The sequence below is a fragment of the Poecilia mexicana genome, unplaced genomic scaffold (genome assembly GCF_051168715.1).
Source record: "Poecilia mexicana isolate PSO_F unplaced genomic scaffold, ASM5116871v1 scaffold_14, whole genome shotgun sequence".
Taxonomy (NCBI): Eukaryota; Metazoa; Chordata; class Actinopteri; order Cyprinodontiformes; family Poeciliidae; genus Poecilia; species Poecilia mexicana.
This window is the reverse complement of record NW_028263383.1, coordinates 14,328,145-14,348,460: the sequence shown is the minus strand read 5'-3', so window position 1 is coordinate 14,348,460 and position 20,316 is coordinate 14,328,145. Positions and strand designations below refer to the sequence as shown.

The following is a 20,316-nucleotide window of genomic DNA, read 5'->3' as shown; positions in this document are numbered from 1 at the left end:
CCTCAAAGTTAACCTTATCTTACCTTTTTATTTTTTTTCCACCCCCGATTGTAAAGGCAAACACTTTCACAACAGAGTATCTCCTGTGACAACATCCTGGGGTGTTTGGGGACTTCATTTAGCATCTTTGGGTCTGCTTTCAGGTTAAACGGTCTTGAACAGCCTTGTATGTTGTCAGATGTTTTGAATGTCCTCTGCTGTGGGGGCTGTTCTCCAGACAGCAGGACGGCTGTTTTCTGAGTCTCTTACCAAATGCATAAGCTACCTTTTTTTTTTTTTTTTTTTTGTAGGCCTTAGGCAGCTCTTTTGATGTCAGTCAGGATCACGCCAAACTGAATTTCAAACCGAGGTTCAAACCTTTGAGATTGCTGAGTAATGAGTCTCATGTCTGTTTTGTGATGTAATATTCTAGAAACAGCAGTTTTTATTATATATATATATATATATATATATATATATATATATATATATATATATATATATATATATATATTATTTTTTTAAATTTTTTTCAAAGAAGGTCTTTAATTACATTTAAATTGTTCAGAGGGCTTGGATTTGCCAGGATTGTTAAAGTCGATGTTAAATATGTTAGAAAAACACAGTTTTTTTTCCATTTTTTCCTACTTTTTGTGACATGAAAAAAAAAGTGTTTTTGTGTTGGGGTTTGTAGAGGAGTCTGTATCTGCTGTGTGCGCCCAAGTGTTTGAATTCAAGGTGATTGGTTTTTCTCTTTTGATCCTGTAACACATGTTACATCTCACTTATTAGCCAATCTTCCAATCACTTGCAGTCCGTCTCAAACACTGTAATGCCTCAGACACAACACGTTTGTGTCCAGATAACTAGATGTATTACCACAGACCTGAATTTTATGGTTAGAAGGTTAGATTAGGACATTCCAGTGAACACTTTTTGTGTTGGTAATGTTGAAATTTGCACAAATCAGTGTTTTCTAACTGGCTCTTGCATCTTGTTGTAGCTGTTAGCTTTGCTAACCTCATAATCTACCTGTGTGTTGGGAATATAGATTCTTACCTTATTGTTTGTCACCATTTACACATCCAAATAATTTCAAAACGACTATTTGCTGCTCTCTAATCAGCCTTCCTGTTTAGGTTTTGCCTTCTCTTGCAGCTCAAAAGAAGATCCCAAATATGTCTTCAATTTACACAGGAAATTTAGTTTCCTTTCCTTCTGTCTCTAGTTTGACATCATTTTCCTTCTTCTGGCTTTACTTTTGAACACCTCGCTGATACTGGAAAAAAAGAAACATCCACAAATGATATTGTTGGCTAGCAAAACCATAAGCGTAATGTGTGTCTGAAAAAAAGGTTGGATGCTTATCCTTTTTTTTTTTGACTGGTTAGCTTCTGTCAACATGCAAAAGACTGACCAGTTTCATTCAACAGCTGATTCCTAATTTGTTTTCGTAACTGCAGCTTTCTTTGTAGAGAGCATACATTTGTCCCAACTTCTAGAAAAAGCTGCTTTTGCGTAAATGTGTCACCGTTCCAGGACTTCTGTTGCCAGCATCTTGAAAACATCGTGTCTATGCATGTTGAAATCCGGTTTAGTCTGTTTTGTAACTTGAGAGAAAATAGGATCATAGTTTTGTCAGGGGTCAAAATTTGTATCAAAGCTTCTGATAAACTTACTTAAGACCAGAATTGTAATCTTAAGGATATTCTTAAAAAGAATATACGTAAAGCAGGTGTACCACCAAATTACATCCCACAATTCCTTTAACAAGATGTGAAAATTTGATTGTGTTCAGAATTGAACCACATGCGACCACAGATACTCACTTTTCACTCGGTTTGTCTTGAATCCAAAGAAAATAGTGAGATTACTGAACCATGTTTCTACATGTGTTTATCATCTTTATCAGGGAGTTGTAAATGCCAGAAGGCATTGGCTTCACAGACATTTCTTTCTTAAAATGTACTAACTTCATGCCGAATCATGCCTGCTTTAAATGAGTGGGATTCAGATAATCAAACAATCTTAAACCCTGCGCCAATTGTTACATCGCACTCTAAAATCAAACGGTGCCAATCTTCTGATCAAAACTGAGACGTTTGAGTCACAACTTTCATTTTGTAAGGTTGCGTTTATGCGTTTTCCACCTTCTGTCAGCATGCGGCCGCAGCGTCTGCCTAATGCTTCGCTTCCCTTTGTTCTCTTGCAGAGCCGCAACTAAAAGGCATCGTTACTCGCCTGTACAGCCAACATGGTTTCTACCTGCAGATGCAGCCTGACGGCACCTTGGGCAGCACGAAGGACGAAGGCAGCGCATTTTGTAAGTGTGCTAGATTTTTTTTTCCCCCCGTTTGGTCGTTTGCGCCGGTTACAAGAATTAAAAGTGAGCGCAGCAAACAAAAATTCAGGTAACTGCCTTTTTGACTGTCGTTGTAATTGAAGAGTGGAACGGCTCGTGTTCGCATTCGGAGCCTGCGGCGCCGTGTGCGTCAAACTAAACATAGCTGCAGCAGCAGCTGCCTGGTGGTGCAACAGGGGCCTCGAGGCTAAAGAGCTTTGGAGAAACTTTGGATTTTCACAGCTCAACTGACAAATGTGTTGAAATGAATACTGTTATTATTATTTTATTTTATTTTTTTTTTAACTTTGAATGAGAATGGAGTGTCTTGCCAAAAGTGGCTGTCAAACTTTGCCAATTTACTGCTACCTTGCTCTGAAAGGCATGGATTACAGACAGTGAATCACACTGGCTCTGGATTTCTCTTGCTGAAAGCTGCTAACAATAAAAAGGCTGCGGCATTGTCAGTGCCAAGATTGCGTGAGCGCGGATCCTGACCTTTTGCAAAGGAAGTGTGTTTTACAGACCAAAAAACTGTACAGCGTTCGTCTGACGCCTGGGCGGCTTCCATCCATTTGCTGACTTCCAGGACTTAAAACTGGAATCAGACGTACACATGCACTGCATAACAATAGAAACTCATACTTTTAGTTCAGCTTGCGGAAATGATTATGCTAAATGCCAAACGTAACGACAACGTTTCTCTTAATGTCTTCAAATTCTGAAGTTTACTTAGATTTCCTTTGTATTACTATAAACTCTCAATCTCAGGCAAATTTTGAACAAGGACTGAATGTTTGTTGACTCCACAAAATACATCTAGATGAAGCTAATAGAAAACCATAAACATTTCCACACAATTTGGGAACATTTTCTGATACAATTTGTGGAAATTGTATCGTATTTTTCTTTTTCTTTTGTCATACTTAAAGAGGAACGCATGCCAGAAGCTTTTTTTGGGGGGGGATTTCCATATTCATTTTCTACAGAAACTAAACTACTTTGTTTGATCATTAAAATATAGTGACCAGATGAAAACAAATAATTCAATAATTAAGTCATTTTAGTTTTTCTATGAACAAAACAAAAGCTTCTGTGGTCCGGTAATAATTTTATCTGGACAGTTTTGGACCCCGTGCCATAAGGTTTGCCCACCTTCAGTCTATGAAACTGAGATCAGGGCTTTGTGTTGGCCCCTCCAAAACACAGACTCTGCTCTCCTCAAACAATCTTGTGATTAATTTGTTCATCTTGAAGACCCATTTGTGTCCAAGCGTTAACTTCCTGTCTGATGTCGTGAGACGTTGCTCCGATATTTCCACATATGTCCTCTCCTCGTGATGCCATCCATGTTATAAAGTGCATCAGTCCTTCCTGCAGGAAAACAACCCTGCAACATGAGAGTGCCACCCCTGTACTTTTCTTTAACAAAAGAAAACCTCATTTAAAAACCTAGCTTTGTATTTACTCAGGTTATGTTTATCTGATATTCAGTTTTATAGATGATGTAAAACAAAACAACAAACAAAAGAGGAACAACTCTATGAAAGGGGAATACATTTACTTACTTTATATTCACGGTAAGACATGTCTTGGTTTTGGGTTAAATATCCACTCAGTTACTGCTGTACTGTAACTGTGCGCACTTACTGTGTCGGCTGTATTTTTAGTTGCTGCTATTTTAGTTATTCTTCCAGGTTTAGAGGATGTGAAAAGCACAATGAAGGTGACATGGTGTATTGTTTCCATAAACATGAACTCTGAGAGGTCACAACATTTGGGCTTCTGAGAGACGCAGCACACAGCGGTGACACTGGAGCCACGCGGCCTCCAACAGCGAACGCAGAATGTGTTGCTACGCGGTACTGCAGGCTGCCTTCACAAACCTCTGACTTTCTCTTGTTTCCCTTTGTCATGCTCTCTCTCTCTTTCTCTCTCCCTCTCCCTGTCTCATACTTTATTCCCTAATTTAGCACAGTTCAACTTAATCCCAGTGGGACTGCGGATTGTGGCAATTCAGGGGACAAAAACAGGGTTGTACCTCGCCATGAACAGCGAAGGATACCTCTATACCTCGGTAAGCACAGGCTGGACATCCTTAAGCACAACAGAGCACCCAAAAGCATGCAAACGTGATGCTAGAGCAGTAAAAGTTCTGTTTTGAGTACGATGCACAGTTTTGTCCTCAAGTCTTGATTCATTAGCCGTATTACAGAAGCTATAACCAAGCTGAAGTGGTACATACACTTTAGCAAACGCTAAAATATTGTACCCAACTAAGCAAGAGAGAGAGATGGACTCCTCGTTGTCTAATAGATGATAGGTGTTGAAATAAAAGCCAATAAAACACTTTCAGTTAAAATGACTGTGATGTTGTGTGTGGTCATGAGGCGGCTGGATAATGTCACTCAGTCCAAAATTACAAAAAAAAACGGAGGATAATGTGAAACAAATGGATGTTAGATGATGCTTTTCTGTTCTAAAAAGAAGAAGAAAAAACAACTAATGTAAAAAGTATTAGTTTCAACTCATTGTACAGTACTTGGTACACTGTGTGAATAAACTAAAAAAAAAAAACATCACGCCAACCCAAACATGTTTTATGAAATAAACATGAAGCAGCTGCTCCATGGACGTTTCAGATTTCATTATAACCTTGGGGAGTGTTTGTTGTGTCACAGTTGGCAACAGCACACGTTCTCCCAATTTCTCACATTACAATCACAAACTCCCTGCATTTCAGTGGGATTTTAAGACACAACCAACACAAGGTGGAGCACAACTGTGAAACGGAAGGAAGACGATGCAACCTTCAGATTAGGGCCGTCAACGTTGACGCGTTAATCCGTTAGCGCGCGCAAATAATCTGAAACGTTCAGGGCACGTTTGACTTAAACGGCTCTCTGTCGCAAAAATGTTTCCTGGTTTACAGCAGCGCAACCGTGTTGCACTGCGGTCAACAATATGAGCAACATGAGCAAGGAGAGCGGTGGCAAATCTGGCTTTAAAAATGGAAATTTGGACAAGACCAAGGTCATATGTGAAATAAAGTGACTTCCTTTTAACCTTCCTGAATGCAAAAACCTGGAAAACTGAAAATTTGGCTTGAGACAGTAAAGCATTTACTGAAAACGTGTCAAGCTTACAAAATGAAGCATATAGTGATTAATCGTGATTAGTTATTCCATTTCCAGAAGGATGCACAAAACTAATTGAGAACCTCTTTCTTTAAATGATTGATGTCAAATAAATAATAATAATAATAATAATAATAATAATAAAATGCCAGTGGTAGAGACTGAGCTACACATGACCAAGCTCAAGGGGGAGAAAATATTACAGCTAATTAATTCTGATCATTTCCACCCTTACATTTTACAAACTAACAAACACAAACCTGCAGTTTAAAGACACCCAGTGCACATCGAGGTATGCGTGCTGTGTGTGTGTGTGTGTGTGTGTGTGTGTGTTTGAGGCCCAGTGAATTGTGAATTATGGGACAGACCACACTGCCTTCCCTTATCTTGCGAGGAGCTGCTTAGCATGGATAGGCTGTGGTGGCTCGCGCCTGTGAACCGACAGGAACAGGGATTCCCTCAGAAACAATCAGTAGTTAAACTGCGTCCCGCACTGACCTTTTACAAAGAAATTCCTCTCCTGCACAGTCGCACTGCTGAGTTTATAGGCGTGGCACGGCAAAAAGAGCACGCGTTATGCACATTTTTACGTGTTTCTTTTCGTGTAGCCATATTTTGTCTCAGTTATTTCAGTGACAAGTAGAGGCAGTAACTGTTTTTATCTATTTTTCTTTTTTTATTTGACATTTATCTGCACACAAGGACACTTGACAACATTTTTTTTTTCTTATTATAAGTAATTATTTTGTACTTTTTGCTCGTTCGTGCCCATTGCTCTCAGATTTTCTGGCCAAAAATTTCAGCCCCGAACAAGCAGAAGAAATCAATCAATAGTACTTCATATACTGATACACAGGGGGGGATAAAGAGGGGACATTGCAGATGTTTTCTGAAACTGCATCCGTTAGATGTGGTAACACAGATGCAGACACATGCATGCACAGGCAGGTAATGGAGACAACAAACCAGTTTCAAACAGAAAGCTTAAAGAAGTCCTAGCAAAATGTGAACGAGAACTGAAAAAAAAAAAAAAAAAAATCGAAACAGAACTGAGATGTCAAAATAACAAAGACACGCATGGCTAGAACGGAAACAGATGTGGAAAATCCTTACGGAGAGACTAAGAGATGTGCTTAATGAAGGGCAGTGTTACTCATTTGTTTGTCACTTACTAATATATCATCAGTTCCTCAACATTAGTTTTCATACCGAGTCATTTAAACCTTTAGAATCTAATTAATAAGAACTAAAAATCTACTTCTTTTTTTTTATCAGCTCCAGAAATCTTTTCTTTGCACACATGATCTGTAAAGAAGGCCTCCTTGCAACTTGTGAACTGATTCCTAGATCTGGAGGATTTCGAACACCTTGCTGCTATGCTTGTTTTGTCTGGGTTGCAGTCTTCATGCTTTCCATCTTGGGTGATGTATTTTTAGCCCTTTGTTTTACTCAGTCATGTATTTTCTTTTTTTTCCCTAGAAATTACCTTATTCTACACAGATGTTTCTTATTATTAATTGCGTGTTTTTCTTTGCTGACTCGTGCACTCGGCTCAGTTTCGTTGTTGCACTCGAACTTTGAGTCATGCAGATTATGGCTTTTGGCAAACAAAGTCGTACACTCTGCCCACAATGACTTCACAGTTCTGCTGCGTCTATTTATTCAATCTTTATTGCCATGTAATAAAGTCAATATGTAGAATTGTTGAGGTGAATATTATAAAAGACAAGTAGGATAACCATAAAGAAAAGAAAGAAGCTTGGGAACTCAGAGAAAAATGAGACAATTAACTCGACAGAAGTTGCAAAGTTAGTTGAACAGCTCATTGGGAGAAGACCAGAAATGGATGCTGAAAGGCCTGGACATGGTGAACCTATCATAGTTTTTGTGTGTCATTCTCGCAGATTCCACCAAACATGAAGCGAAACACGTTTTGGTGGCGGTGGTGATGTGGCCGGGCCCAAATCAAATTCAGCCAAAGGCCCGATGAGACACACACAGCGATGAAAACTCGTAGGTACAACAGGCTTGGTCGTTCAGTGTGTGATGTCGACCCACATGGCAGGAGCAGCACACCGCTCACCAACATTCAGATGCGAGACCAAGCGTGAGTTCAGATTAAACAAACATGGCCGACTGGGAAGATGCAATGTCGACAGTTTGTAGAAAGACATTTCCCTCATCCACCAAACCTTCTGGTCCACCATGCCAACATCTTCCGTCAGCCCAATTTTACATCGGAGCGGTGTCGGCATTCTTCCATCCAGACCCGATCGCTCTCAACACACCACTGAAAGTCATGTCTCTTAAGATTCCCTCAAACCGCATCCTGATGACTGGTGCGTCCCTAAGATTGTTGCATAAACCAGCATAAAAATCTTGCCGTGTGAACAAAGACGTCTCAATAAACTAACAACACAAAGCAGACGCACTGAAGAAGCACCCACTGCTATAGCAGAGCGACACACGAAATACAAACAATTTGGAAACATTGTGAGGATCCCGTAACTGCTGAACCGCTAGCTGCTGATAACGCTAACAAGCTAATGTCAACTTCAAAGATTGTCCATTTTATGAAGATCAAATCTGGAATTAGGGAGCAACAAGGAAGTGTTGTGCTGTGCGGCAGCAATCAAAGACAGTCGAGGCATAATCCACATGTCAACACAATTTTCACACTTAATAAAAATCAAACATATCAACAAGGAATAAAAGCGTTAAATATTCTGAAATGTGCCAAGCAACGATTAAGAGCTTTAATTCCACGTAGGACAAAATAATGTTTGTACAGATTGTTCCCTATAGTTGGCAACTTGCACCTTAAACTGAAGTGAAGGAGAACAAATTCCTCTAAAAGTCAATGTTTTAAGTTTTAGGTTTTTTTTTTTTTAAAAGCAGTTTATAGATGATAAACTCTTCTAGCCCAGATTCACTATTGAGGTTAATTTCTGCCCTCCAACCAACTCAAAATGAAGCATTTATATTTTGAGTGCCAGCTGTACAAAACTCATGTCCGTGGAGAGAAAAAAATATCTGCTATATGACCATACTGAATTGCTTTCATTCTATAGGAGGAAGATAAGAGAGGCCAAAACAAATGGGTGTTTTCTGCGTTTTGAGAAACATGGTGTTGCAAGCAGAGGAAGAAAATTGGAAATATGAAAAGGAGTGAAGTAAAAGGGTATAAGAGGGACAAATGTCCTTTCTTTGATTTCCAATGTCTGTTCGCGTTTGTAACAAAAGAGGAGAAAATGTGAGCAGGAAAAAAAAATGTGTAAAAGTCAATTTGTGATCAGAACAAGAGAACAAAAACAAATTGAGATCTCTTTAGAGTAACGAAAACATCACGAAGGAAACCCTGTATATAAAAGCAGACCTAAGGGATTGCAAGGCTTAATCTTTACGGTACATTCATAATCTTTTTTTTTGTATTAACTTCCACAATTGCTCAGGGCTATATTGGAAAGTGGTGCTGCATGCAATTTGCTGAGACGTGAAATAACTAATTGTCCAAAAATAGACAGGATTCTCTAAAGTTTCAGAAGACTTAAAGCTGAGGAGCTTTTTTTTTTTTTTTTTTTTGGTAAGGAGTAACATCAGTCACTGTCTGCTCTGAACAGAAGTGTATCGACAGGGATCTTCATCTAGCAATCTGCAAAGCTGAGCAATACGTCTCCGCACATCATCATCTGCTCGGCTCACGTCTGGAGAGCACAATTTGTTTTACGGAGCGCCAGGGACCGGAGCAAACATGCGCGGAAGGTATTAACTCCCAGTTTCATCCCCAACAAAGTCCTCATAATAAGCACATCTCAGCCCCGCTGACTTATGTAACGTGGCGCGTTATTGTGCGTCTACATGTGGCTCAACGGCAACACCATCATCAACATGCCCTTCTGGTGGCGTCCCTCTCTGCCCGTGTGTCTGCGTAACACGGGAGGAGGAGGTGGGGGCGGCTGTTGCTCCCAACAAGCTTTACGTGAACGAAAGAGCAGCTCGCCGCAGTAGAAACGAGACGGCTCGGTGCAGCTGGGCAGATTTCACAGCAGCAGCTCCCAGATTACTTGAGGAGCTGACGGGACGGTCAAACACACACACACACACGCACAGAAAGCCTGTGACCCCTGCTGTCCGCACAGGGGACTGCAAATAACTGCTCATCACGAAAGCAGAAGCATGTCCCTTTGAATTGGAGAAGCATGGGTTGCATTTTTCAGGGCGTATTTACATTGATTTCATGCTAGCGTGTGCACGGTGGAGTCAAAGTAAACAAGACGTAGAACATCGGTCACACGCAACACACTCCCGCCTGTTTATCATATTATTATACACTAATTAGGAAAAGATGTCAGATTTTTTTTTTTTTTTTTTTGAAAATGTGCTCATGTCCTTCTCTGCTAATGGCGCTTTGTTGGTAACTACACTTTCCATTGTACGGTGCAAAGCTTTCCGAAGCAGAATAGATGTAATCAGACACAAGGGATGGAGCGGGAGGGGGTGCGTGTGGGCGGAGGGGGGTCGGGACGATACTCCGCATCACTAAAAAGGTTCTTCCAGTCTTAGGGATTCTCAGCACGGACGACAGATATTACCTTTCACATCTGCTGTCATTCAAGTTCATTTTTAGCTCCAGGCATACAGGAGGAAATACAGTGGCTTACCCGAGTCACTTTGAAGACAGAGGTATTTGATTCATTTCTTTTCCAAGCAGCGAGAATTTACATTAATTTATTCCTTCATCCCTCATCTGTAAAAAGTGCAACTCTTAACATAATGTCAGCGGGAATTCGTCTGAGCCAGTTTGAGGGATATCCTCATTGTGTGCTTTAAGGACAATTATTCTGCTTGCTATGGGTAATTGAATGCGATACTTAGGTAAAAGAGCAGTGTGCTTTCAGGAAGATAAGTTGATGAATTTTACCAAAACAAGTTAAGGATGCAAGGCATCGATTCATGAGTTAACCTAAAGTTGATTGATCTTATTGATCAGCTAACGATTAATAGATAAGCTGCTACTTTAAAAAAACAAACAAAAAAAAAAACAACCCTGAGTTTTCTCTTGTATGAAGAGGGTCAACCGTCTTTCCATAACATTTTAATAATACGCTGGATTTAAAAAAAAAAAAACAAAAATTAAAAAAAAAAAAAAAAAAAAGCATTGTGAAAGTTGAGATGGTTGAGTGTTTATATTTCAACCACATAAATGGCGTTTTATGTCCCATGTTGAACTCTGTTAGGACCATGGCTTGGACCCTTTCTCTTTTCCCTTCTGGTATGGTCCTACCATATTTATTTCTGTATCAACTGGCCCCAAGGATGGCCACTGGAAGAAGGTCAAAGCGGACGTTATTAGTTAATTGATTGAAACTAATTTTAATCTAATAAATTATTAATCAACAATCATAAGTCAATTAACTGTTTGCACCCCTAACCAAAAAGGTTTTATTTTTCTGCTTTACAATCGTCTTAATTTGGTCTTTTAGTGAGAATCGGGCCATGACATCACAAGGCAACACATAGACACACAAAGGACAAACAAACTTAATTCCATTTAGTCTATAAATATTTCACCAAGTTGTAGCAGAATTAGTTCACTTACAAATTTAAAAGGTGTACGATGTACACGATTTGTCAAACTGAGTTCACTCCATTCTGTTCTTTCAGTGAAATGATTGTAGAGCATTACAACATGGTGTCTTGGGAGAGGTGTTCTAACCGGAACTTCTTCTTTCTTTCTTTTCTTTCTTTTTTTTTTTAAATAGGTTGTGCTTAAAAAGTGTCTTTTTGTCACAGATCTACATAAGTGTTGGATCCCGGGCCCCCGGGGGCCTCATTGCACCAGCTCTTCAGCAGATCCCTCTTTACTTTGATTCACTTCCTTATCCAGAAACCCCATTCAGTCCCCTCTGAGTGATCTTCTGCTCTCCTTCCTGTTTCTCCTACCTTTCCCCTCTGGCTCCTGCGCTTCCTAATCCTCTTTCTCGCTCTGGCCTGATTAATAATGAATGAAGCGGATCATCTATCGATCCCATCCTCTGTGTTAGCGCAGCAGAAGATATCAAACCTGTCAGGGGATCTTAATATAGCTCTGCCATGTGAGGGCAGTGATGGCATTTGTTGGGTTAAGGGTAGTTTTTTTTTTTTTTTTTTAATCTTTTCACTTCAGTGAGAGTAAAGAAGTAACGGGAGAGCGGACCTAAAGAAAAGGGATGTTTCCTTTTAGAAGGAGAAAGGGAAGATCCGTGATAGGTGTGAAACTGGCATCTTGCTCTCCTTCCGACTCTTTATTAAAGCCTGTCTGTAGCAAGCTGCGAGCCTCCAGGCCTCCCGTGTTGTCCCGACTCTCCGAGAAATTCTGTACTCAGCCATTTCTGTCCTGCTGCTCTTACTTAATCAATCCAGCAGATTGACTTTGCTCCCTGACAGAGGAAGGACCCTGTCGAGACCCTGATGGTGGCTAAGAGAGATGTATGTCTGTCTCCGTTGGTTAATATCACCGGTCAACATTATGCAGGGTTCAGTAGCCGTTATGTTGAGGACAAGAAAGGGAGGGGGGCACGGCTGCTGGAACGTGATCAGTTACTGTGACTGGATTTGGTCCAAGTTCTGCTAACTTGATTTTATTCTGCCTCTTTACATTTGGCCAGTAAGGCAAAAAAAACCTGACAGAACCCAAGAGGGTTTTCTATTAATTCTCTTTTGGGTGACTGGAAAATGATGGATTTCAGCTGCGTGAAGTTGGACTGTGCATCGAGGTGGTGCAATCCGAAGACGTGCGGTGTATTCTAAGGCGGTCATGAGTGTGACCGCGCATGCAGCGACGGTTTCCAAAGTGGAAAATGTCTCTTGCCCAACAGCAGCTCCCTTCCGCCGCATCTATGCTCCCCCCACGATGGATTAGATATATGGTGAATGGAGTAAAATTTGTTTCTGAATACCGAACGGAAATGCAGCGGCCCGCAGTCATTTTAATTTAAACCAAAGTCCGAAATCACGAGCCACCAGGCTGTGTTTTAAACCAACCTGCCAAGTGTTTTAATTTCAGTCATTTACATCAACATTTACTGTTCTGGCGTCCATCCAAAGCTGCTTAAAAAGGGACAATCCAAGCCAAGACCAATCTAGGATACAGCCCAGGATATGATTCATGGATCATCTTAATCAGCTAATTGAATTGGCAACAACTTTTTATAACCAAATGATTATGTCAAAATATGTAAATCACGATTCTAAGGAAACGTACTTCCAGCTTCAGTTGTTTGCTTTGTTTTCTTTTTCGTGAGTCATTGAAAGCATGTCGATATGATGAAAACTTTACGAGTATCGGGAATGATTATTAATTTCAGCCTTATTCATTAATATTTTCTGTTTTGTGCCTCACGTGTATTCTGTCCAGGGCACAAAGTTCAGGTTAATCAGGTTTTAACCTGATTACAAATTGCACTAAAGATAATTTGTGGTGCACAACATACCTACAGCTTATTCAGTAAAATAATTAAATTAATCCAAAAATATATCAATAAAACCCCTAAAATGTGCAGAAATGTAAAGCTACTCCTCATGTCTTTACATTTATCGAGGTTCATGTTTGTAGCAGGGCGCTCAGAACTGGACCCTCCAAATCCAGTCACGTTTAGTCCACTTTAATCGAACTGAGGCTCGTTTGCCTAGAAACTCTGCTTTGTTTGAAAAGATGTGAAGGTGTAACCAAACTCTGATGTGGACCAAAACAGAGAATGCTGGTCCGCCTTAAAATGGCACATAAACAGTAGAGGCAGCCTAAAATACCTTACCAACAGCATGTATGGAAAGCCAAACTTGCCATGATTCAATAAATCAAGAAATGCCCCAAAAAATATATACATGTGGACATTTTAAATAAAACTTGAGATGCATGTGTCAAAAAGAAATATAATCTATCTCTATTTTAATAAACAACTACTTTAACTTATCTGGATTTTTATCAACAGTTAGCTTCAGCCTCAGGGAGTCTTTAAAAGCAAAATGCTCTTTAACCTTGACACGACTGCAGCTGTAGCAAAAAACAAAACAAAACAAAAAAACAGCTTTAATTTAGATTGGTATGCAGTCTGTTAGTCACAAAGACACCAATTGCTTCCATTTCTTTAATTAAATCCACAAACCATTCCAAAAAATGGTTTGTAGACTTACATAATTTGGCAAACACAAAACAGCATTCTATCACCAACAGGATGATTCCAAAGAACCATTAGCTGAAAACTTGGCACACAGTAAACGATCATCTCTGAGATTCTGCATCAGCTTTCTGCTGGGCTACAGCTTACTTATAAAGACACAGCTTTCAGACCAGATTTATCTGCTGAAGATTGTTTTTCTAAAGCTCCATATTTTGCAATTGTCTGTTTTCCGCTTTTCCGCGTTCCTGCTTCTTAAAAGCACACACTGTTTAAATAAGTGAACAGAAATGAGAATAAGATTGGGAAGGAAGCAAAGTTTATGGGGTTTGTTTGAGAAGAATAGTGAACAATTTTCTTCACAAAGATCCTCTCTGTCGTAATAATGTGCAGTTGAAACGAGGCCAAAGTGAAAACAGAAGCTCAAAATGAACTTAATGACAACGTTTTAGTGATAAAATGGAAAACTAACCGGACCAAGACGTACAGAGCGGGTAGAAAAGTTTCAGTTGGGTATTTTTCTGCTGTGTGCGAGAAGTGTGAATGATTTTAAAATTTTGCTTGAGGAGGTAAACTAAGGGAAGATGAATAATTAACACTAAACAGCTGAACTGAGACTCAAATAAACTACAGAACAAGTTGAAAAGAGCAATGCTACTGTACAAGAACTCAATGCTAGTGCACAAAGAGCAGAATGCAATTCAAAGAAAACATCCAGGTTTGTTATGATCTCTCCACACCATTTTCCTTCCTTCTGCTTTCGTTTAGGAACACTTCACTCCCGAGTGTAAGTTCAAGGAGAGCGTGTTTGAGAACTACTACGTTACGTACTCGTCCATGCTCTACCGCCAGACCCAGTCCGGACGCTCCTGGTACATCGGCATTAACAGGGACGGCCACATCATGAAGGGCAACCGGGTGAAGAAGACCAAGGGGGCCGCACATTTCTTACCGAAAGTCATAGAAGGTTTGTGTCTTGGATGTATTTTTTTTTTTTTTTGGTTTTTGTTGCAAGTGTGCGTTTTTAACACACATCGCTATTTCTTAACACAGTCGCAATGTATAAGGAGCCGTCCCTGCACGAACTCGCCAGCGAACCGGTGAGTCCTCCTCGGAAGACAGCAAAGACGTCAGACTCGCCGACGCTCAAGAATGGACGGAAAGAGTCTCCCCAGGCAGACGCCTCATAGCACAGGAGATCGAGGGTGGGACAAAAGGGCAGAAGTGACACTGGGAACTCAGTTGCCCATAATGCACTGAGCGTGGCTGAAGAAACAGCACCTGCCGGCCACCGTGACCCAGAATTGCACTTCCAGATGCTGAGAGTTAAAGAGCCAGCAGAAGGCCTGAGAGAGAGGAGTCCCCGCCCTCACCTGAAGCCACAGAAAGAAAGCCCCGGGTTTGTAACAACCCACCCAACTTCCTCATATATGTCTCTCTCTCTCTCTCTCTCTTTTTCACTATGTCTCCTGTGACGTCATAATTCACATGTCTCTTTATTTTCCTGCCAGACTCAAGCTTCTTTTTCTATTCGCTCTGTTGTGCTCAATGTTCAACCCTAACGAATCTCCCTCCTGACTCAGAAGTCAGCGTCATAATCCTAACCCATGGGGAGCTCCTTTTGAGCCTCAAAGTTGGTGACAGCGTGGTTCTGCCTCACCCGAGCTCTCCACCCACCATCTGCCCACCAGCTAAAGTAATAACCAGAGTCCTCTAAAGCTTAAATCGAGATGAAACGGATCAGAGGGGAAAGCAATCAGCAGGAAGCCTGAGTCAGGTCATACCAGCACGCCAACGTGAGCAAAGCAAGTTTGTTGCATCAAAAACTAAAACCTGTTGTCAAATGTTTGTTTTTTTTCCTTCTTGTTTCTGTTTATCTTCTAAAAGTTCAAACTGATGATGACTTCAGCCTGTCAAACGTAAGAAAGATGATAAAATTGTTGTGTACTCGAGTTAAAACAACAAAAAAGTTGCTATAACAATCCCAGTAAGACAGAACAAAAATAAATAAATACAATACAAACAAAATAAAGCAAAATCTAAAAACATGATGGAAATCTAAACAATTCGATTAATATCTCTCAAGGAAATTATATATATAAAAAAACAACTTAAATTCAGAGAAATAATAAAAGAGGAAAACGCCGTCCTTCCTGTGATCGCTACCACACCACCGCTAATTACCGCGCGCGCTCATCAAAGACAACAAACGAGCCACCGTCCGGGACGCAAAGTTAAACCCGGGGCGGATCTGAGTTCAGACGCATGGAAAAAGGTGCAGTAATGTATACTTCAGTCAGCATCTGCTGTCAGCATAAAACCAGGTTTGAAGCCCAACATCAAAGCCACGCAGCCTATGAGCCGGAGCACTTGTTATTCCGAGGACGTCTGGCAGCTTATCCACTCACTCGCTTTATCGAATCACCTTGGAAGAGTTGCCCTGAAAAAAAAAGGAAAGGAAAGGGGGAAAAGAAAAAAAAATGGAGTTGTCTGAGTGAGTGGATTGTGTGTAGACGGACAGTAAGAGTGAATGAGAGCTTGAGCAGGGGGATAGATGGAGGAACTGTGGGGAGGCATCCTCTGTGTCCTTCACACTAAGCTCGGCGTCGCGTCTTCGATACGTCGGCTCCTGTGAGTAAGTGATACTTCATCTGTCTTGTGAACCATTCGCAGTGACTCTTGTCCGACGCACGATTTAAAATAGCATTGTTTCAGGGCCGCCTCGGCGCATCAGACTGAGAATGTATTTCGTTCAATTGAGTAACTTTTCTTATATATTTTTTTTTTTTTTGGGGGGTGGGGGGAGTAAAATAGAAGCTTTAGGCTATAAAAGCAGAGTCATCAGCGTATGCGTTTATCGGCACGATATTCACGCAAAACCTTGTTCTGCCAGGAAAACTGGCGAGTGGAAAGTGCAGAGAAAGCAAACAAGATGCTCGTTATCAGACTGTGTCTAAGGTGGTAAATTAATGTGACGAAGGGTTGCGGAATGTGACATAGGAGGCTTATGAATGTGCACTATGCAGGGGGAAAGCAAGTCTGGAATATAAAAAAAAGGGAAACTGCAAAAGATGTATTGGCGGTTCGTTGGGAAGCCTGAAGGATTAGCAGGTGCATTCGTGGGGAATGTCGATAAGGAAGTTATGCTGCAGAGGAAGCAGGAGAGGTTCGACTTGCAGCACGTAGATATGACAATGAACGTGAGACAAGACAAAGAGGCACTGCATTCAGTTTATGACATGGAGCGTAGTCGGAATTAGTTGAAGGGCTTCACTCAACCCTCCCCCTTTGCGAAGTCTTTGCATTTTTGGGAGTGTTTGCAAGAAAACAGCCCCTCGCTTAGCACTGGGATATTTTAACCATGTGGCAAATACAGCGGCACAGACCTTCCAATCTCTATTTTTGAACACAACTCCCTCTCCCTCTGGGGAATTTAGCATACTCAAACTGAGTTCTAGCTGTGCATCACCAACCACTGTATAATATCAAAGTGTTCGCACAGCGGTTAGCTCACGGTTGTATATTTCTAAGATGCCCACAAGCTGGAGATATGGAAGTATTTGGAGGCACAAAGCAGTGACATCAAAAGATTCTTTCAGAGTCAAAATTTTACTCTCCGTGCATACAGAGTCACTACAACGATAAATATGATAATTACATACAAGGAGTACGGGGGTTGTTTACAATTTGCTTTGCTTGATAAGGTGCAGTTAGCATCCAGCTAATTCTTTCCTGTTCTTTTTACATTAACTCTTTGAGTTACTATGGATCTCAGCGTAGGATGATTAAATGAATTTCATTTCAGTTAAATTATATGTTTTCTTCCATATAATTTTATATAACTTTCAGACTCACAGCAAAGATGTGGAAGTGCATGGGTGCTCGTCATTTCACTCCTTTGCCACTTTTGCAGTTTCCAAGGGTTTTTTTTTTGTGTGTGTGTGTGTACTGCCAGTTACATGTAAAGAAATATGGTCTCCATTAATCTACCACAGGGAGCTCACTTTTATTCAGTTTCATTTGATTAGGGCGCATAAGATTTTAAGTCAACTGGTCCAAACAGAAATTAGAGTCTGTTTTAATATCCGTAATTCAATGTTTTCACCTCATTGTCTTGTGCTTGAAAGTTGAGCATTTTATATATTTTTTAATGAAGCAGTTTTCTTACTGGTAGGAAGTGGAAAAGGTGGCGGTAGGAAACAGGCCTTAAAATTGTCAAAAGAGTGAATTGACTCAAGGTAATAAAAAAAAACAACTTAAATATGGTTGTAATTTCTCTTTAGAAGGGAACAATTGCCAGTTGTATTAGGAATAAAAAGCTTACAGCAACTACAAAACCACACCCTGTTCCTACTAAACACAAATTGTAACATTAGCATGACGACAGGTGTGATGACGCCCAACTTTATGACACTTGTAATTATGAAAAACTGGAGAAATTTACTCATTTTCTTCCTAGTAATCGGCTAAGTGTGGCCAGTTATATTGGATTTTGGTGCCAAAGTTGATAATGACCTAATAATTTTGAGTGCAAAATACAAGAAAGGTTGAAATTGATTTTCATGACTTGCAACTTAGTATTTGCTTCATGGTTACTTAATTATCTGCCTCACCACAAAACTTGTGTGACATATACGGAGGAAGATTAGGGGGACTGAAAAAATCTTTTCTCAGGTGCCTGATTAAACTCAGAATTGCGAGATTAAACTCAATATATATTCCTTTCCATAGCCCTACTCGTCTTCCGTAGATATGCATACAGCCTTCTAACAATTTTAATGACTCCACAGACTGTACGATTACAAAACTCCTATTTAAAATGCATTGCCTAACACGAAAGAATTTGCATGCTCTAAATGAAAATGATGCGTTCGGATATTTTTAACACTGAGGACAAAAGACACGAAAACGTCAATGCCGGTGGTGTGAAATCGCACAGTTTCTTCTTCTTCTTTCTTTGAATTGGCACACCATCGCCACCTGTTGGGAAGAAATGAAACTGAAGTTAGTTGAATGCTGCAGCTGAACCTAAAAAACAAGGCAAACAGGTACGTGAACACGCCTTGGATGTGCAATTGCTGGGACGCATGCCGAACCCTAAAGAACAGCGAGTCCGAAACTGTGCAAGAGCGAAGAACGCGGCAGTAAGTTGTTTGTCGGTGGTTTTGTAAGTAGACAGACGCCAACAAAGAATGTCAGGAAGACGAAAAGAAACTGAAAGTAAGAGAGAGTTTAGGAGGGAAAAGGTTGAAAGTTTTTAGATGGGATGGTGTTGTAGGTGAGAAAGGAAAAAAAAAACAGCTGGAGTATTAAGATGATATTTTTGGTTTGACGAGATCTGACAGGGAAAGTACATTAACTGGACAAAAACAAACAGTGAGGTGTTAACAAGGAAAACAAAAACACTTTAGTTCGTATGCCCACACATGAGCTTTTCATCTCCTGAACAGCAGCATCTACACCCCATTAACTCTCTCTTCAACATTATGTTGCCTGTGTAGGCGTATACTTACAGCTTCTTTATAAAGCTCTGTGTGGCTGCGTGTTTGCGTGCGTCAATGAGTAATGGGAGGACGAAACAAAAAGAAAGGGGGCACAAGAGTGAGGCAGTCATCAACAGATTGAATAAAGCAAGAAATGAATAAACTCCAACTCGAAAAGCAGCAAAACATTTAATGAAAAGTGAGTTTCTTTATCTGTTGCAAATTAAAAAAAAAAAAAAAACAAACAGATGGAAAAATGTTTAAAGATTTCAAAATAGGAGCATGTTGCACCTTAGAAGAAATGGGAATTACTTAAGCTACCAGAGGTTCAACTCATCATCTCGACAGGGTTCTTAAAACATTTTGACTTCATCACCGTACGACGGGACTAACGGGCAATAACGAACGCCACACGGCGTCGATTCATCAGAAGTGTCTGAGAACCCAAAGCTGTATTGCACTGAACAACCAGCATCCAGGGAACCTTTTTAAAAAGACAGTCAGGTCTTCGATTCGAAGTCCATCGAAAACAATCAACCCGACGTTCCGATCACACAACAACGTTGAATACCGCGGTGCTTTTGGTGCACCTACTGAAACCGGTGTGAGCTATGCATGTTTTTGATTTCAAGCACTGAAAAAAAAAGGACTGTTAATGTTCTCAAGGATCTTTTGGGTGAGTCGTTCAAAGCTCATGAGAAACCATTATGCCCGGCTGTACCGCGGGCACTTGTGATTAGAAAAGCAGCTCATCTCTGTGGACATCATGGTCCAGCAGTCACTTTCATTAGACTTTTGCAAGAACTTCTGTCACAACGCAGTTCAGTTACAGCGTAAAAAGTATGTGCGACTACAGCTCCCTCTAATGGCCTAATTATGAAAGGATGGGTTCATTTCTGTTGCACTGAGAAATGTCTGTCATCGGAATTACACACAGAGCAAGTTTGGCAGCGTAACATCGTGGCATTTGTATTCAGAAAGTCATGTTGATTTTAAATCTGTCCAATGAAGCCACTTGATTTCGTCCCAAAGTGTCACTAATGCTACAAACAGCAGTTATTTACTGAAATTTAGGAGAAAACTCCATGGAAGAAAGAAGTGAAAGGCAATGTGGAGAAATGCCCAGCAAAATGACAACATTGTGTGGTGACAAAAATACTTAGAGGGCAGATTAAGCCAATTAAATGACCTGGATGTCAAAGAAATAATCGGTCCTGACA

The 20,316-nt window shown here is 40.4% G+C and overlaps 1 protein-coding gene across 1 annotated transcript in view; it reads left to right on the top strand.

Moving 5' to 3' along the window:
* Nucleotides 1-19,315, top strand: part of fgf11b (fibroblast growth factor 11b) — a 34,313-nt gene extending 14,998 nt beyond the window's left edge. The window contains exons 2-5 of the mRNA XM_088012238.1: nt 2,192-2,302; nt 4,294-4,397; nt 14,382-14,580; nt 14,667-19,315. Coding sequence (XP_087868364.1) covers nt 2,192-2,302; nt 4,294-4,397; nt 14,382-14,580; nt 14,667-14,803 — 551 coding nt within the window. The 3' untranslated portion in view covers nt 14,804-19,315. The remainder of the gene's footprint in view (nt 1-2,191; nt 2,303-4,293; nt 4,398-14,381; nt 14,581-14,666) is intronic.
* The last annotated feature ends 1,001 nt before the right edge of the window (nt 19,316-20,316 follow it).